At 45.2% G+C, this 18826-nt stretch overlaps 2 protein-coding genes across 11 annotated transcripts in view; both read left to right on the plus strand.

The window, feature by feature from the left end:
- The first annotated feature begins 209 nt into the window (after positions 1–209).
- LOC117612090 (bestrophin-4) lies at positions 210–8215 on the plus strand. 10 transcript variants are annotated; one of them, XM_076692409.1, is made up of 11 exons: positions 210–641; positions 2007–2101; positions 2229–2787; positions 3648–3968; positions 4359–4692; positions 4786–5010; positions 5084–5382; positions 5486–5515; positions 5658–5878; positions 5954–6212; positions 6290–8215. In XM_076692409.1, exons 3-11 carry the CDS (start codon positions 2717–2719, stop codon positions 6639–6641), a joined length of 2112 nt encoding a protein of 703 aa, XP_076548524.1. In that variant the 5' UTR covers positions 210–641; positions 2007–2101; positions 2229–2716; the 3' UTR covers positions 6642–8215. The 10 variants fall into 10 exon arrangements, with proteins under 10 accessions (XP_076548524.1, XP_076548526.1, XP_034196708.1 ...); XM_076692411.1 differs by having other exon boundaries at positions 210–474; XM_034340817.2 differs by having other exon boundaries at positions 210–2101.
- A 247-nt stretch (positions 8216–8462) lies between these two features.
- Positions 8463–18826, plus strand: part of jing (AE binding protein 2 jing) — a 63670-nt gene continuing 53306 nt past the window's right edge. Inside the window, exon 1 of the mRNA XM_034340816.2 lies at positions 8463–9891. Within this exon, the coding sequence (XP_034196707.2) occupies positions 8630–9891 (1262 nt within the window). The 5' untranslated portion in view covers positions 8463–8629. The remainder of the gene's footprint in view (positions 9892–18826) is intronic.

An 18826-nucleotide genomic window follows, 5' to 3' on the forward strand; every position in this document is an offset into this window, starting at 1 on the left:
GATCAGTTTTCATCGCGGTTCGCCTTTCACTTTTCCCTGTCCCATTATTTCACCTTTACAGTAGCGAAAAGTATAATTTCAGTGCAGTGATATGCATAAAATTGTGAAGTAACAGTGAGCACCACTGGTTGATGCGGAAACACGGCGCCGTGGTGGGGATAGGATCGAATGGTTGAAGGTGGAGTATGGGGGGATGATCTTTTGGCGTGCTGCGGCAACGGTTGTCTCAGTACATGTTCGGTATTCTTTCTGTTAAAGACAGACAGGATTTCTGTGTACACAATTCTATTGTTCGGTTAATCGTGATCGTGTCATCCGTTCGGAAATTTCGCTAACAACAGTGGTTTCAATTTCGTGGAACGAACTTGGCTGTTATGAACCGCGCGAAGGATGAAAGATCGGAGTCTGACAAGACATTTTAAGGACTGCTCCAGTCTCGATATCCTTTCCCTCGTTAGGACTGTTTGTGCTACTGTAAGATGTTCAATGTTTCCAGTTTTTTCACCTGAACAAAATTTACAACCGGATCTGTACCACGTCTGACCGGTTTCGCAAGATCAATGAAATTGACACGTTTCAATGTTACTTTAATTCGACGTGTTTCAGTCAGATAAGAAAAACTGGTGTTACCAAGTCACGTGGTAAGCAAAGAGCTAATCAGAAATTCGATGAGAGAGACTCTTTGTCAAGGGTGTATAGGAAATCACGAAATTTCACAACAGTTTGCGACATTCGAAAGCAGGACTATGCTGTTTGTCTGACGATTACCCGGCATTTCTACTTTATTTACTTAATGATACGTGCATTATGCACAGAATAAACGAATCCGATGGAAAATGTTTATCCGTTTTATGTGAATAAATGTACCATGCTTTCTCCTTCGCGCCATACTGTACTTACGTCCACGTGCTCGCCACAATTGGAGCCTAACGTTGTGTCAGTCTTCGAAACGATACACTCACGCGATGTTACCAGTATGTTTCATTTCGTAACAGAACGATTTTTAGACATTTCTTCGTAATTATCGACTACATAACAGAGTTAGAAAATTTATTCAATAAACGTACCGTTCTACTTATCAGCTTCGTGCTTCCAGATCGCACTGTGGGGGGTGGTCTTTGAAGGCTACCCGGGAGGGACGTTATCGCACTGTTGATCGCAGAAGAGTCGTTGCACTTTACTGTGCAAGCAGAATCATAAATTAATTATAAATTATCGAAAGTTTGATTGGGATGACAAGAACGAAAATCGCATAACTGTTCGTCTAGCCGGCACTGGAGATAACAACGATCGTGTCACCAGTAATGTGGAGTAGGCCGGTGGGACAACTGATTACTTACAATGCGATAGCGATCCATGCCCAAGGTTATAAATCGAGTTCGTGGTTGCGATTACCGAGAACCGTTCGTAAAGGGTACGTTAGTTAGAAAACGCGACTTGCATATAGCCCGCGAAATATAGAAAGAAAATGAGTCACGGCACCGAGAACGGAACCGCACAAAGGCTTGGTCGTTTGGCATCGTTCGTCGGTGCTTAGTAGATACGCTTACGTTCATCCGTCGAATACAAAATCGATTGAACATATCGAGCGTCTTCGAACGTAAGAACTGGAGCAATAGCCACGTGCTCGTTCAGTAAAATTCTGTGCCAATTGCGTTAGGATTTCTCCGAACGAGCCAAACGAGTGACGTTAGAATTTTTCTGAAAGTTTCAAGATAGTGCGCGCTCGTTGAGCTCATTGTATATTCTTGATTTTGCGTGCACCGGTTACCGCGGAAAGGGAGATAAGGCTATCGGAAACAGCCATTATAAAAAATTGATATCGCGCTTAACTAGCGTCAATGAATCATCGATCCTAGCAATCATCGATCGTAACGAAAGTTGCGGTTGTTGATTTCTACGCCGTGCACCCACCTGTAGAGTTGGGCGAAACGGACCCGGACGGTTCAAATCCAAACGGACTTCTTCAACTTCCTCGATACATAAACATTTTAATTGATCGGTAGGTAGAAAACAATGTATCGGATGAATAATTAAGCGGGCACGGTGAAACAAAAGGCAGGTGTTTGGAATTCAAGGCCGAAAGGAATTGAAAACTAGTGTAAGTGGATCGGGAAGTCAAAGGTGCGCGCGTTCGAAAAGCGTGTACCGTTTACGAAACTAAAGACACCCAGATACAAGTGTAGACGACATAGAGGACGCGTTGATCGGCAAAATATTTTCAACAGACAACTCCACTTCGATCGAAGTGGGAGATTCTCCAAGGATTCCGGATACGAGGAGGAACTCGCGTAAGCTAGATCGGAACCTAGCGGACGAGCAACGGATTCATTGAGTAACCAGCTTTTTTGTTGGACGGTTGAATCAGTGTCGTGAATTACATAATCGCGTAGGATCGAGAGGGATAGACAGAGACATTGTGCAAAACGCATCGAGGATGACCTTCGCAGCCTTCTCGTCTGTCCGTCTATCGCCGACAGAAAAGAGGCCGGAGATAAGGTCGAACGCAATTTAATTAATATCTACCAGTGATCGAGCACGTTACTGGTTTGTTCGAAGCAAAACTGAGTCGAAGAGAGGATGTCGCGCGGCTGTCGGAAGAGATGACTGTGGCAGCAAGAGTGATTTCTGGCTAGAGATCTAAGGCTGACGGGATCTAAGGTAGCTCTGCAGCTGGTTACGCTGTTTCACAGTACAGGTGTACCGTGCGAGAGAGATGACAGTCACTTACACTGCCGAAGTTGCTACCTGTAGAGGTCTCGGTTGCTTTCTAAAATTACTCCTAAGGTAAGCATTTCAGACGCGCGATAAGCATCGATCTTAGTCGACCGTACGGTCTCGTGTCTTCGTATACCACCCGGCTTCTATTATGCGAAATAATTAACGTCTTCGTTATTTAAATTCATACGAAAACGTAACAGAAGATTTTTACATTTCTTTAGATAACGCGAGGTCGTCTGATTCGACGAGAATAGTACGTTACGCTGTTCATTAACGTGTACACGTGAGATTTCTCGAAATGGTTTAAAAAAAGAAATGACGACAATGTTTTTCGAACTATAATGTATCCGTTTCATCTCTCGCTCGATGCAATTGGGGTTAATTGCGCCGGAAGTCAATTAAATCGAACATATTTCGAGCAGTCTACTCTTCTTGGCTCGATTTTCCGCGAACCAGGAAGAATTCTCGTAAAAAGCGTGCGTCATCGGAAAATGTGGGAAAAGTACCGTATCGAGCGATGCTACGAAGATTTTATCGCTGATTTCCTCGTGCTTGAAGCGTTTGTTAGCAGAGCGTAATAACTTATCAAGGTCTCGCGCATTTCACGTGCAATTCGGAATTGCGTGAAATGTATATTATAGATACATTTTCTCCATTTTTAAATTCCTTCTCTCTGCTGTTCGACTTTTCTGGTCGCTGACCCTTTTGTTACTTCTCAAACATCCTTCAAGAAAATCTTCAGAAGTGGCAAGGAGCGCTAAAAGTAGGCGCTAAGTTTTGCTTTTTCTTTTCGTTTGTATCCCGTTATAAATATAGTACACTACGGGTTGATCGAACTCTGTTTAATTTTAAAACGGGAAACGCGAACCCAAAACTTTAAACTTATGCAATTCTCAACGTTCTTTTTCTTTTTTCGATTTTCACAGATGGCGAGCAAGCATATACAAGCTAGTCTGGTTGGACCTAGCTCTGTTCCTCTTCATATATTATTCTCTATCGAGCATATATCGATTGCTGTTGGACGAGCATCAAAAGAAGATCTTCGAGGCGGTGGTGGCGTATTGCAACGAGTACAGCGACCTAATACCACTGTCCTTCGTCTTGGGTTTCTACGTCAGTATCGTTATGACCCGATGGTGGAATCAATACATGGTGATACCCTGGCCAGACTCGATCGCAGTTTTCGTGTCAGCCACCATTCACGGGAACGACGAAAGGGGTCGACTAATGCGTCGAACCATCGTCAGGTACATATCTGTTTCTATATCCCTGACAAACGGTAACAATGGAGGTTCGATCGAAGTCAAGGGGACAAAGCGTTCAGGTGAACTTTCATTCTATCGGGTCATTTCAAAAGTCTTCGTCTATTGTTCTTTGTTTTCCACAAATATTATATCTTTTCGCTTAGCGAAACGCCAACCGTTTCGTTGCGAACCTCTATAAGCGACGTTTAAGGAGACGTATAGAATGTACGAAAATAGTCCCTCGAAACATGGAGTACGTGTCACGCAGGAAACAAACAAATCAAGTACACGACACGAATGAACGATATCGAGATACTCAAAGACTTTTGAAAGGACCTTGTGTATTCACGATTACTAAAGTATCCCAACGAAATCTATGCTTCGCTGTTTCAGGTACGTCTGCGTTTGTTTGACATTGGTGCTAGCGATGGTTTCGCCCCGGGTGAAAAAGCGTTTCCCAACGTTGGAGCACTTCGTGGAGACCGGTTTACTGTTGGAGAACGAACTGGTGATATTCCAGAGTCTGAATACGAAATTTCCGAAGCCCAGCAAGCATTGGTTGCCAATCGTGTGGGCGTCGAGTATAGTAACTCGGGCCAGAAAGGAAGGTCGGATTCGCGATGACTTTGCCGTAAAGACATTGATAGACGAGCTAAACAAGTTTCGTGGTCTTTGCGGTAGTCTCATGCACTATGATACAATTAGCATTCCTTTAGTATATACTCAGGTAGGCGCGTTAGAAAAGCCGTCGCAGAGTTTTCGATACGATCAGGAAAAAAGTTTATGAAAGTTTGATCGCATTTCTACGTCGATTGTGCAGGTGGTAACCTTGGCTGTGTACACGTACTTTTTAACGAGCGTGATGGGACGGCAATGGGTGCAGAATTCGTCGACGTCGACGATCGATCTCTACTTTCCAGTATTCACGACGCTACAGTTCTTTTTCTACATGGGTTGGCTAAAGGTGGCAGAGACGTTGATCAATCCATTCGGGGAGGACGACGATGACTTTGAAGTTAATTGGATAATCGATAGGAACTTGCAGGTAAATCGTTTGTTGAGAATTTTTACATTTCTTTCATTAAACGTAATTTCATCCTGTACATATTTCTCTTAAGGTGAGCTACCTGATTGTCGACGAGATGCATCACGAACATCCAGAATTGATACGAGATCAGTATTGGGACGAAATATTCCCGACGGAGCTTCCGTACACCGCGGCGGCTCAGCCCTTCCGCGAAGAACACCCTCAGCCATCGACGGCTGGTATCCAATTATCCGCAGCCCAGCAAGAACTTCAACCCTCCTCGGTGAGAATCGACGAAATGGCCGGGGATTATCAACAAAAATTCCAACCGGACGTAGCCGACGATGCTGCGTCCGGCATACATTTTACAGCTACTGGTAAAATGTCAAGGTTGGTATAAAAAAAGCAGCACCGCTTCGTAAATGCTTCATATCATGCGATACGATTGTTCTGTTTTCATTGTTTCACCTTCATGCTTCTAACGCTTGGCCAGGAGCACCACTGAAAGTGGCAAAATAGCAAGGTAATGTTCGCTTTACTCTATGTTTCTCATTTACATTTTAATATTGGCACTTTAGTTCCGTTACTCGTAACCAAAGGTTCAAGTGTTCATCTAGCTGAAGATTTCATTCCTGCAGAACTGACGAGTATACTTGTATTTGTAGAAGCGCTAGCAGAGTGAGCACTCGAGATCGCACTCTAAGCGGAGGATCCACTCCCAGTAACCTGGGTGGTTCTCTGACCAGAGTGAATAGCGTGACTAGCGTGTTGAAGCGATTGTTCAGCAAAGAAGACAGACCAGACGGTGGTGTATCGAGCGGTATCAAGACACCAGGAAGACTCGCGAATTCTAGTTCCTCTGCTTCGTTGCAGAATCGACTAGTCGGTGCGTTAAACTTCCTCGAGTGTATCCAGTGGAAAAATTGAATTTTTTAATAAGCAAAAACATGACGATATCTAGGCCCAGGTGGTTCTATGAGGATTGGCGTGATCAAAGAGGAAGCGGACGAGCAGATGACCCTAACGTCGATGAAGTCAGACAAAAGGCCTCACGTGCAGAGTATATTTTCGCCTGGTCCTCCGCCTCCAACTGCTCCAATGGCTGTTCCTGGTACAGAATATTGTCGAAACGGAGAAATATTTTCCACCAGCGCCCCAGCAACCGGTGTAGCAGACAATGGCGAAAGCGCGAACGAAAGAAGATACATACCTGGGCCAAGGTTAATATTATTCGACGACCGTCAGTTTATTCGATTGTTCCCATTATATATGTATATTCGTATTTGTTGGATTCTAGAACACAACGATCGACGCAGTCAGCACGATCGAGCATCGCTTACGAGCCAGCAACGAGTTACCCTGGTAGCGGTATTGCGGACGACCTAATTAGTACTCGTAGTTCCTCTTGTGCCACTACCGATTCCGACGACGAGTTCACGAAACTGAAGACGGAAAGAGAAAAGCAAAGGCGCGAGAAGGTAGTGCGAAGACTGGCCAGGAGTACCAGTGGACATAACAATTTAATTAGCGGACATTCGGCGAGTACTCTCGACGGAGAACACCTTTTGTTGTCGGAATTAGCGCATACCTCGCGTTTGTCCATGGGGCAAGAGGACCTCGATGATAAGATCGAGAGCGATCGACTTTAGCAGGATTGTTGGTGGCTCTATTTTGAAGTTTAGTTTCAATTGTAAGTAATAGGATACGAATAGGTTTAGGTGGAGAAAGGCAATGTTTGAATAGGAAGACTACCGACCAGTTGAATGGTCAATGGAATTATGACAAACTTTTATGGATGTCAAACATCTGTTAAGATAAGCAAGGTTGATTAACACGTTGATTGCTTTTGTGGTCACCAGAACTACTAAACATGATAATCATCGTGTTAAGATATTAATGTATATATGATGTTTTTTTTTTTTTACTAGAAGGAAATTAATAAGCAAACAAGAAAGTATTATGCTCTAGGATGCCCGAATCAAGTTCAGATAGAATTTACTGAAGCGAAGAACGGTGTAAAGCTAATGGATGAAAATTGTAAACATTCCATTCGTGCTTGACGTTCGGTGATAAAGTGGTCCGTAAAGTCGTTTCAGATTGTTTAAAAACACACGGGATCATAATTACATGTACTGTAAAAATGGTTAAAACGGATCTTGACCATAGCTGCAATTTTACGTACATCGTAAGTAATTTTTAACATTGTATAAAATTTCCAAAGATTACGAATGTAAATGCTAACATGAACCGGTATACCTCTCACTTCAAATTCTACGTATCGAAAAATGACAATAATAGCGGTAATATTGTCATCGAATATCGCCTTGAAAGTATTGAATTTTATATACGTACATTTGGTAAATGTTACAAGTTGAATCGAAGCTGTCCAAAATTTGCGATTGAAATCTTGTTCGGAAAGATGAAATTAATTTTAACTCTCATTTTTTATATCAACCGCTTTAGATATAAAAAATGAAAGTGTGTAGTTAATACAGAATACGTTAGAATTTTAAATGATGTTAATATCTTTTTTTTAATTAAACTTTGCTCGTTTTAAAATGCAGCGGAAATGGGGCCTTCAGAAGGCTGGTTTAAAGCATAAACGCTAAAGACCAATAAGGAATATTTAATAAGCAATCGCAAAAACGCTAAAAGTGCCTATCTTATATTAAAAGTTTTTTATCTTTGAATCGTTCAATTGCGCTTGGAATAATACGAACAGTGTTACACTCAAAACTATTGTTTTTGTACGGTAACGCGTTCGAGTACGCACATTCCAAAAATCAAAGACGAATTTAGATCGATGACAAAATCGATAAAACGATCGCACATTCGCTAAGTAATCCCAATTCCCTAGTTTTCATACATTTGCAATATCGCACACTTATTGAAAAGGTGAAAATTTAGAAAAAAATTCAAATAAAATTGCTCGCTAATCAATTTTTTATTACGAATAATATGTAAAGTAGTAGTAAACAGTTTGAGTATCGCGTGTGTACAAAAGCATATACTTATGTACGTAGTACGATTAACACTCTTTACTGCCTGTGAATAGTTTACGTTAGACAACGTGTCTTTCATTTTGGAGTTACATTCCAGGACGTGAATAAGTTCTCTGGTGCTCAGGATTAATTTTTTGATTTACAGTATTATAGTAAGCTTCTTGGAATGTTCAATAGAAATGTTGATTTCTTTCGAATAAACAAGAGTGAATTTCAAACATCGAATGCGTACAATTGTGTTTCATAGAATATATCCTAATACAAATTTTCCTGTCTTTTAAACAAATTTAAGCTCGTTTAAATTTTCCCGCTAGAAAAAGATAATGAAAGATGACGCGAGATGTCGCGAGGATTGCCGAAGATTGGTAAAAGGGAGGGGCATTCGTACGAGTTCGGATGTTTTCGGAGTCGTTCGGGTAGAGTCGTTCGAGTTCGTGAGCAGGCGTCGGCGATCAGGAGAGTGGGAGTGGGGGTCGTCAGTGGGTAGTCGTCGGCGAGAGGTGGCGGTGGTTTTGTACGGTGAAGAAAAGAGGGGTTAAGTGAGCCGTGCCGGGCCGTAGAAGCGAGCTAGCGGTGGCGCGGCCCGTGCTCGTGCCATAGGGCCTCTGCCAGGCATTAGTGCGTTCGTTTACAAGATGGCAGACGGTCCTTCCGTGGAAGACGCGGCCACCGACCTAGGGAACAGTGATTCTCGTTTAACGAGAGAACGACACAAACGTCAGGACGCCCCGTCTTCGATGACGTCCTTGAGCACGGGTCAGGACATCGCCAGACGCATCCACGACGACGCTTCGGTGCTCGAGAATCATCCTCATCATCGACAACATCAACACCAACAGCTTCGTGCTCTCCGTCGTAATTGTCATACCCATCCTCATATTTTGCGTCGGTTATCGGGCAACGGTAACAATAACAACAATAACAATAACAACGGTAACGTAAATAACAATCATCACCATCACCATTTTCGACGTCGCGAACATGAGGACGATGACGTAGCCGTTGACGGTACCGAACGCCTTAGTAAGATCGAGAGTGATAGTATTGCTGGTATTGACACGACGCGCATTCTTCCGTTTGCGTCACCGAGCATCGACGATTACGACGAAGACGATGACGAGGATGAAGAGGATGAGGAGGATGACGAGGAGGAAGATGAAGAAGAGTACGAGGATGCAGAGGTTATGAGAAAGGAAAATGGTGTTTCGAAGAAGTGTTACGGCGGTGTTCGAATCGATGTAACAAAGACTGTGAAAAACGAAGAGAGCTGTAGCGGTAATAGTAATAGTAGTAGCAATGGTATTAGTAATAATATTAGTAATAATAATAATAACAATAACGAAAACAGTGGCGGAGAGGGTGTCGCGATGATCGTTCACGCGACGCGTGTTGAGAATACCGCCTTCTCGGCCGACGGTCGACGCTCGAGGTCCGCGAGCGTTGCTTTCCTCGACACGGATGCCCCGAACGATCGTGTGAGCAAAGTGAACGAGTGCCGTGTAAACGCCAACGCCAACGACGAATATGAGTACGAGAACGGGAACGGGAACGGGAACGCGAACGCGGTACAGAAAGTGAATCGTCTCGGATGCGATAACAGCGAGAGAGACGAGGCGACTCGAAAGACGGACGACATCTCTAGTGACGGTAGTAGTGATGGTGGTAGTAGTAATAGTAGTAGTAGTAGTGGTGGTGCTGCTGCTGCCGCCGCTGCTGTTTCTGCTTCTGGTGGTGGTGGTGCTGGTGCCGCTGGTGTTACTGCAAATGGCCTCGTCGCCGGCAGGCATCAGGGCAGCCCTTTCAAGGGACAGGTTAGGATGGCCGAAGACACCCTCGTCGGGCCTTGCGGCAAGAAGCGGTGCGTCGATCGATACGACAGCTCCGAGAGTTCTGACAGGTGAGTGAGCGAGATAGCTTCTATCGTCATTCGAGGAACGCCTCGAGGAGGCGGAGGTGGTGGAGGAGGAAAAGTAGGAGGAGAAACAGAGAGAAACGGCAAGGAACTAGAAACTCAAACTCGTAGCGTTCCTTTGCTCAACTTTATCGTGTCCAATTTCTATTCGAACCTCTACTTTATCTCTTTCCACCTTGTTTACATTTTCCCCTATGTACTTTTTGTCTCTTTATCGGACATGATCCGGAGAAGTCCGGTTGTATCGGATAAAAGAATTCGAATGTATAATAGTTTCGGAGCTGCTTTGTATAGACGTAGTAGCCTGGTGTCCAATGCCCGGAGTTCGGGTATCGCAATTAGTGCAAAGGCGCGTTCGACAGCAGGCCAGGGGTCGTTGTACCGTGGTTACGAGACCGACAACCGTGGCTGCGTTCGATCTGTGTGCGCGGCGTGTTTATAGGTTCGTAGATGCTGCCAACTTGCTCTTCTTCTTTCTCTCATCCTTCCGTTTCTCTCCGTCCCTCTGTCTTTATTTTCTTCGTCTGGCCCTCGTCTTACGACTTACGCGAACTTATCACGCTAGATCCAGCTTTCGTTCGGCCAATCGAAACTCTTCCTTTTCTTTTCGTCGATTGTTTGTCGACAAATGTTTACAACAATTATTCACCGCGATACTTGCATTCAAACGTTGTACGTTCGCGATTTTTCTCGCGGCGAATAGTTTGAAGTGCGCTCGTTAAATGGACGCGTTTACCTTCGAAGGAAAAAGAGGTCGCAATAAAAGTTTAGCATCCTAACGGTTCTTTCTCCGCGGTACGCTAAACTCGAGCGTTTCTCAGGAAGAAACCTCTTGTTGTTATTGTCCCATTTCGATTCAGTTATCACAGTTATCGGTAATGTTTTTAAATAGCTTCATTGATTCGAATCGTTACTTTTTCGCGCATACATTTCGAGTTACGCGTGTACGTGGCTCACCTCTGCGAGAACGTGTATTCTTTTTCTGCGCCTCTCGAATAACGCGACCATGAATGCTTATTGTTAGTACGTTTTAACAACTCGTCGCGCGTTTATCTGTTCAAGTTTCACGCGAGCGATCTTCATCTATCAAGGAGGTATGTAAGTAGTTAGTTCGTTTCCATGCCAGGAATAGATAGGAATAGATTGCTGCATATCAAATGGTCGATTTCGAAACGTACAAATCTGATACTGATAAGACGAAAGTACCACCGGAACACCACTCGTATTGTATCGATTTGTGGCATAAACATTTCGGAAAATCACTACGTAAACTTGTACTATTCATAAGTTCTTATTAACCTCTTCGATAAAATTTAATTAGGTATGTAAAATTCTATTCGCAATCACCGATGACCCCTGTGACGTTGCATATATTTCGCACAAAGTCGTATGTAAATTGGACATTTCCGTTGCAACGATCCAATAAATTACACCTGGTAGTTCCGTGGGACTATGTCTTTCTGTACGGTTTAATCGCTAGCCTAGAGATAGTTGCGTTTAACTTCGATAACGATTATCATGTTACTGTGAAACGGGTGTAGTTCGTCTAGTTCGAAATAACATTCTAGCCGAGTTTCGATACTCGTAAGCCCCTACTCGCAAGGATCGAAAGCTTTCAGAGGATTTTCTGTTTCCGTTCGAATTGAATACCGTTAGGCTTTGCTAGTCGAGTTGCTGTTGAGTTAATCGAGGAAGGAAAGAAGGAAGGTTCGCGATAGCATCGGGTACTCGGAATGTCTATTTCGAAGCGGAAGGTGGCTTTGCAGCGTACGATGTCGGCAAAGTGCATGGTCGTGGCGTGTCGCGTCGTTAATTTTCATCGTAAAATAAATCTCTTGTTTCGTTGACTCATTATCGGCTAACGTGGACGAACTGGTCGTGCCAGTTGCTCGAACAAACTTTGTTCGGCTCTTTCGAAGTTTCACCGGCCTGTTCCGGAAGTAGAGGAGAGGGTTCAGTTATCCGTCCCTTTTTCTAAATAATATAACCGCTCGGTTAAGGGTATCCCGCATACGGAGGGTCAACAAGTAAAGGTACTTAAACGAATGTAAAAGCCGAAAGGAGAGCGTGGAATCATTAATCGTGGCGAAGGTTGGTATTGAAGCAAGGTACAGGGCAAAGAGTAGCCGTGGAATGGTAACGAAAACACGAGGGGCCGGTGATTAGCGACGCGAAAGTCGGCCGTTATCGCGAGGCAAAGATTAACGAGCAGCGAGGTGAATTCGGGTCATTATCTGGACGCGTTTCGAGCCACGATAAGACTTGCAACCGTTCGGTGAACCGTACCAGAGACCAATTACACCAGGAAAAACAACGAATCGCGGCTAGCCGGAGTCTCTTGGGCTTGGCCACAGCAGGAGACAAGCCATGAAAATATTACCAGAATGGCTGCCACGGGCTCCGCGTGTACGCGTGAACGCGAACGCACCGGGTGCTCGCAGTTCCGAATCAAAAAGGATGGTGCACCGCGTGAGACGCGACTCCGAGTGCCTCATAAATTCACCTCCTCGCGCTTCATTTCCTTTTTCTTGCCTTTGCACACGATTCGTCGAGGTTACTTTGAATTTTCGTAGACCGATCGCTGCCGTTTAACCCTTTTGATGCACGCGATGCATCACGGGTCGTCGAAAATTCACCTTAGTAGATAGGGATTTTTCAAGAAATCGAAGCAAAATGAATATATCGATTCGTCAAGTTTCGTCGATCGATTCGATAATGAGCCGGTTTATTTATCTTTCTTTTTTCTGCTCGCTCGACGAGCTGGTCCCGTGGCGAGGCGAAAAGAAGCGGGGGCGATGGCGGAGCGGTGGTCGCGACGCGAATCGCGTGGCCGTGGCCGTGGCCGTGAAAGTGAAATTCGTGAATGAAACGAGTGGAGGAACAGCCGGCAAAGTAAAGTGAAGGTAAAGGTTGCCGGTTTCGGCTGCTTACGCGGGGCCCAGTCCTCTTTTTTCACCGCTCCGGAATTCTTCTTCTCGCGCAGTCCAGAGAAAAACTCTATTATCAACTTGTGTAAATGCAAATTAGAATTTTCCTATCGTTAATTCGAAAGTAAACGACTTATCTCCTATCATAGCCTGTTCGCAAATACATGGCACGCCGAAACGGGGCCGTTCTCCGTTTGGCACGTGGGCGGCTGAAAGTAGGAAAAAGCGCGCATTGTGCCGGTTAACGATAGGAGGTGGACGACGACGAAGGCGGTGGGTTTCCCATGAGCCGTGCTGCCGCAAAAACGCCGCTCGAACGATGTCGCAACTGCAGTTAGAAAGCTCAGCTCTATTACGCCTGTTCGTTCGCTCGGTTGCTCGTGACTCGTTTGGCTTTTCTGCAAAAATTCTGCAACAATGTTCCTTCGTTCTCCGTCCGTGGATAAAATAGCGAGGTCGGTCTTTCAGCGGACACAGGAGGAGCATAATCGCGAAACTGGTTGCATTCGGTATACGCGACAAGCTGCGGTTAATTGCAATTAATCCGCGGTCCTTCTAATTAGACAGGAACAAAAGCAGGCCTTTTGTCGAAGGGTGGATGGGACACGTTAATTGGATCGAGGGGTGCGATCCTTTGGGCGGGAAAAAGGGATCGCGCGAGACCGGGACACCCGTTAGAGAACTTGTTGCTCGAATCGGGCGAAAGAACAGGGCCGCTCGAAAAGGGCCGCTAGGTTGGCTCGTATTGATCCAACAACCGGCTAAACCCTTCTCCTCTCCTCGCTGCATCGTTGCATTACCGCTGTTTCCTCCGCGCCCAACACGACCGTCGTGTCGGACGAAGAAGAGCGTGGAAAAATGTTGTCCAAAACCTCTCGATGCCAAGTCGGCGCGGAATTTATCGCGGCCAGAAAGTCGAAATTTTGATGAATTATCTTGAAGGATCGCGTGTAAAAGCTTGTAAAGTTACAGTAGCTAGTCACGCTCGGCTCAGACCGATAGACCGAGGCGATAAGATCGGCAAATGGGAAAAGGACGGTTCGAGAAACCCGTTTTCTAGGATCCTCTATAGGTATATCTACTATCTAACACCTGTGCTAAATCAAAGTCGAACGGGGCTGAAAGCGTTAAAACTCGATCCGAATGTAGCTAGACACCGTTCACCGAGCAAAAGGAACCGCGAACCGCGCGAACCGTGACCAGTCGGAATCGCGAGGAACGCTTCAAATCCGCTCGTGCATTCGCGAGAGCAGCGAGCGCAACGAACAAACGCCGCACCGTGCCATGCCGTGAAGAAAGAGAGAGTGAAATCAACGACCGGCCTAAAGCACTTCTGCCGTGTGGCCCGTGAACGAGAAACGCGGTCGTCGCGATAGAGAGCCGATTACGAAAGCGACGTGTTGCAAAACCTCTGCTATTAAACCTAGGCCTAGGTTGCAAGCCCGCAATCGCCGCGGCCGTGCACACGCTTTACCTTACCGAGCTGATACCAATCTGGAAGACGAGAACCCCACTTGGAGAACGTCCACTCTATATAGAAATCTTCCTCTTGTTTCGCAACTAGAATACATTTTTATTGTCCATTCTGATCGGAGCAAAGAATAGAATTTTATTTATGAATTCGTGTTTAAATAAAATTCAACCGAGTCGCGATAACTGGTTATTCAATGGTTGCGTGCAAAACAAAAACGCCTTATGGAGCGTGTATACTGTCCGATAAAGTCGGTCGAGTAATTTGTTTAGTGGTCTGAACGGTGAAAAATAGAATTTTTTGTCCGACTCGTGTTTCCTTCGATTCTGTTCTTTTGTTCGGGTTTCGATTTATGCATTTACGTTCATTGTCCTCTCGGTTTGGTATATAAACTCGTCGTTTCAATGAGCAATTAAAAAATGGTCTAAGATTGAATTTTCGATGGTGTAAATCGAGAGTGGGAGTGGCGCCGTTTCCCTCCCGGCTGTAATTTCCGTCGCTCCAGCGCCATTTCCCTCTCGTCCAATACCGCTAACGATCAATTAGCTGTAAGCAGGAATCGTTCGATGAATAGTGAACGGGATACTCGTCCTGGTCCGTCATGGTCTCTCCGATTTGCCTCTGATCAAAGTGTTTTCGTTTTTCATCAAAGGATTAAAGCGTCGTTGCACTAGAAATTCTCCAATGATCCGAGACTCGGTTGTATCATCAAATGATTAAGGATCTCTGGCGAAACTTTCTAGCCGGAATAAAATTCACGCAAGCCAGGCTCCAGACAGTCGGCAGAAGTTCTAGTAGGTCTAGATAGCGGACGTCCAAGAACGAGTTTCATTTTCTATCCGTGTCGGAGTCAAAACGAAAGGATAGGTGGGTGAGAAAGGGCGGCGAGGGAGGAGAGGAGGGTGGAAGGGAAGCGTAAGAAAGAGAGGAAAAAAGTTTGAAGAAAAAGGAGCAAGGAAGATGGAAAGAGATCTCTAACCCCGCTATTTATCCCTTGAACCCACTCCTCTTCTTGCTTGGTCCCTCCATCTCCTCGATTTCGCGGTCAGAATTTGCGGAATGTCCGAGGCTGGAACCAGTCCATCCGGTTTTTTAATTGCAAAAAGGATCCGCCAGGACCGAAGAGCGGACTGTGCAAAACTCGCCTCGGACCTAAACCTTTCGTAGACAGGAGACCCTTCGGCTCCATCGAGATCGGAAGCTTTCCTCGGTCGTTGTAAAACTTCCGCTGGATTTCTGCGCGATGACGACAGCTTTGCATCCGCGTTATCGATCCGCGTGATTTATCATTGCCGCTTCGATCGATGAGCGAAATCGACGCATTTATCGATGACGGAAACGAGAATAGTACGAGCGTCATACCCCTATTTTCTCGTAGGAGAAAAGAGAAGGAAAGTATTTTGTCTCACGTACGAAAGACGACCGAGAGCGTGATCGCGCGATGCGATTTCATGAAAGTCGCGTTCATTATCGCGAGACCTTCCGCGAGATTGCGGTAACCCATTTTCCATTGCGTTTATTCGCCACGAATAGCTGTGTTTAATTGAACGGTTCGCGTAATCTTGGCGTAACACGCGATGCAACTTCCAGCATCGATATTGCTTTTTTACTAATCTCATTCATCCTAACTCGTAACACGAAAATTACACAATTCTCGGGATTCGGGGATCTTCTGCGTGAAAGATGATTGTCAATTCAACCGCTCGATTCCTTTGGTTCTCTAAACAGTTGGATCGTGAGAACAGTTTAATACCGCGGCGAGCGATTGCGAAACAGTTATGAAGCTGTTTGAAAGGAAGGAAGGACCGATATCGCGTCGGTATCGACATGACTGTTGGTTTCGAAACAGATTTAGCAGAACCTCGAAGCGTAGCGGAAACTCGTAGGGCGGGAAAATTCAACGATAACAATTAATAATCGGTCGGACAAGTCACGCGCGAGCGCGGACCGACGCTGAACCGACGCTGAACCGACGCTGAACCGACGCGACGCGACGTGACGCAACGGGGCCAGGCCTGATTATGATTTAACGATTTCGTCACGGTTCGACTGGCCGTCGATCGCGTTCGCTTTTATCCAAGGAAAAATATCGCGGTGTTACACCATGACCTGCAAGCATGGTGTGGTTTACAAACCAAAAGGAAACCAGCAAAGGGATCGTAGCATCAGGCTCCTGGCCCTACCACTCTTACGCTCCCTAAAACTGGTTTCGTCATTTAGCAACGCCCCTTTTCGTGGGCCCTTTTGCCTCCATCACTACCATCGCTCCCGCAGGATTTTAAATGCCCTTCGAGAAACACGAGAAACCGTACCCGTCCCCACTCGCTTCTATTATGGACGCGTTCACGATCAAATCATGTGATTCTTTGTATTAACCTTCTGAATGTGAAAGGTGTACGTATACACGCTCCCACACGTCCTTTAATGTGTACGAAAGGCTTACATGTATACCTACTCTCTCGCGTTAGATAGGCTTTGAATCCGAGTATATTGGAAATCAGGAAAATGCTCGATTTTTGCTTAGACGAATCAATTTTCAGGGTAATTTATCGACACCCTGTAACCAGTTCGCGTTGTTTAACATCTTGATCAGTTTTTCCGTGCCAGCTCGGGTCAGCTTGGCTTCGATCCGTCCTCGATAAATTACCCGTTTCCCCTGGCACGCGTTTCCAATCTCGTCCGGACATTCGCCAAACTTGGCTCGATTCCTTCTACTTGTATCGTCAACGATGCGAATAAAGCTGAGTCGAGAAGATGATCGATTCATCCTCGAAATATTGGAAACGTGACGTTGGACGGCACCGCTTCCAAAGTGCTCCTACGCTTTATCGAGAATACCTCCGGAAAATTGCAATTTTTCAACTTTCCGCGTTAACCAATTTTCCTTGTCGCCGTACGTGTTCGACACATTTTTCCGCTCTCTCTCTCTTTCGTGCCAAGATATTATATACTTTTTTCAGGTCAACGCGCAGTCCACTTTATATTTCTTCCTTTATCCCAGCTGTTTTGTTCGTTTTCCTTTTCTTATTTCATCCTCGTCTTCTCTTCGTTTCTCCGCGACACTTCGCCACTTTCGCAAATTTTCCAGCAATCGTTGAGCTCCGATTTTCCAAAGATTAGCTGTTCGTTATTGGAATAGTCGAGCAATATCCTGCCGGATGCGGAGTCCAGACTGTTGACCTGGATCCTCCAACTTTTCTGGATCGAAGAGGTCTAGTTAAACGGCTCGTTCTATTTCACGCGACAGCTCCGCGAGAATATACGATTGAAATGGGTCGTGTGTTAATCTTGCCTCGTTTAAAGTTCATCCAGTGGTCGTGTCGTTTCGAAATCGTTTGAAATTGCCAAGTATAGCTATTGGTTCGAGTTGCACGCGCAAATGCGAGAGCGCAAATCTTTCAGCGTCTTATCATTAGTTTTCTCGATAACATTCCAAGTTCTGAAAGTGGTTCCCACAGGTTACCAGACAGCCTGTATTTTCATAGCTGCTATCACTTCGGCATCGTGGAAATTAATTTCCGGTTACCAGTTAACGCGCTCGCTCGTTTATGCGAATGTTTATGGAACGTGTTCTGTTCGCTGTATACAATTGCCATTGTATACAGTCGGAATGGTAAACGTTTCGAAATTATGAAACGAAAAGGTGAATTTTTAGAAAGTATCATACCTACAATCGCGATGCTGTACACCATAATGTTCGATTTTTCATCCCGGAGACACGAAACGCCAATAACGGGTCTTCTTTACGTACCATTATCCGACGCGACGCGGCAGCTGGTCGACTCTAATGAAAGTGCAACATCCGGTTGGATTCGCTGACCAGCCAGGCAAGCGCTCTGGATTTTCCTCCCATTGTCCATCGACCGAGCCAAGATGAAATTCTACCGTTGTTTCACGATATTTTGTAGAAAAATTCTTTTTCTTTTGCGAAAGGTTTCAAAAAGACCAGAGGAATTACCCCGAGTATCGAAATCTTCTCGTCCAGACAAAAGGTGGCTCTGAAATTTCGAGTTCGAAAACGTTGCGTACCCCTGAAGGCAGTGTTCTTCGGCCAATTCTTCGGATCGTTTACGTGTTCTCCTCGGTTCTGCGTCGGAAAGTCCGAGCTCGTGGAATCTCGTAATTCTGCCCGGAAGGGTCTCTTCCTTTCGATCGGTTTCGTATCCAACCACGTTCGGTAGCGTAATTGCTAACCGCATCTCAACCTCGCGCCTCTCTTCCTTTTTTTTTTCTACAATTTTTATCCTTCCCTTCTTTGATTCTTTTACCTCGATTCATCGAATCTCTTTGGATACCTGGCGATCCTTCACATTCCCGTTTCTTATTTCGCGTTAAATTTGATTAATGACGAGTGGCCATGAACCGCTGTAAAATGGAGCGAGAACCTCGTTTGATCTTCTTTCAAGAACGTGTCCAGGATGCATAGAAAATTACGTCACAGTAGAACGGTCCAGTGAGCCCGGGGTGTGTATACTCGATGTCTCTGTCTCACCCTCTCTGTTCATCTTCTTTTTTTTTATCT

Source organism: Osmia lignaria, chromosome 15, assembly GCF_051020975.1.
Source record: "Osmia lignaria lignaria isolate PbOS001 chromosome 15, iyOsmLign1, whole genome shotgun sequence".
Classification (NCBI taxonomy): domain Eukaryota; kingdom Metazoa; phylum Arthropoda; class Insecta; order Hymenoptera; family Megachilidae; genus Osmia; species Osmia lignaria.

Bases quoted from the DNA above. Each gene is read 5' to 3' on its own strand.
- LOC117612090 (XM_034340817.2), top strand. From the start codon at position 2,717: ATGACAGTCACTTACACTGCCGAAGTTGCTACCTGTAGAGGTCTCGGT. The intron at 3,969-4,358 runs GTACATATCTGT...TCGCTGTTTCAG, and splicing joins ATGCGTCGAACCATCGTCAG to GTACGTCTGCGTTTGTTTGA. The intron at 5,383-5,485 runs GTTGGTATAAAA...ACGCTTGGCCAG, and splicing joins GCTACTGGTAAAATGTCAAG to GAGCACCACTGAAAGTGGCA.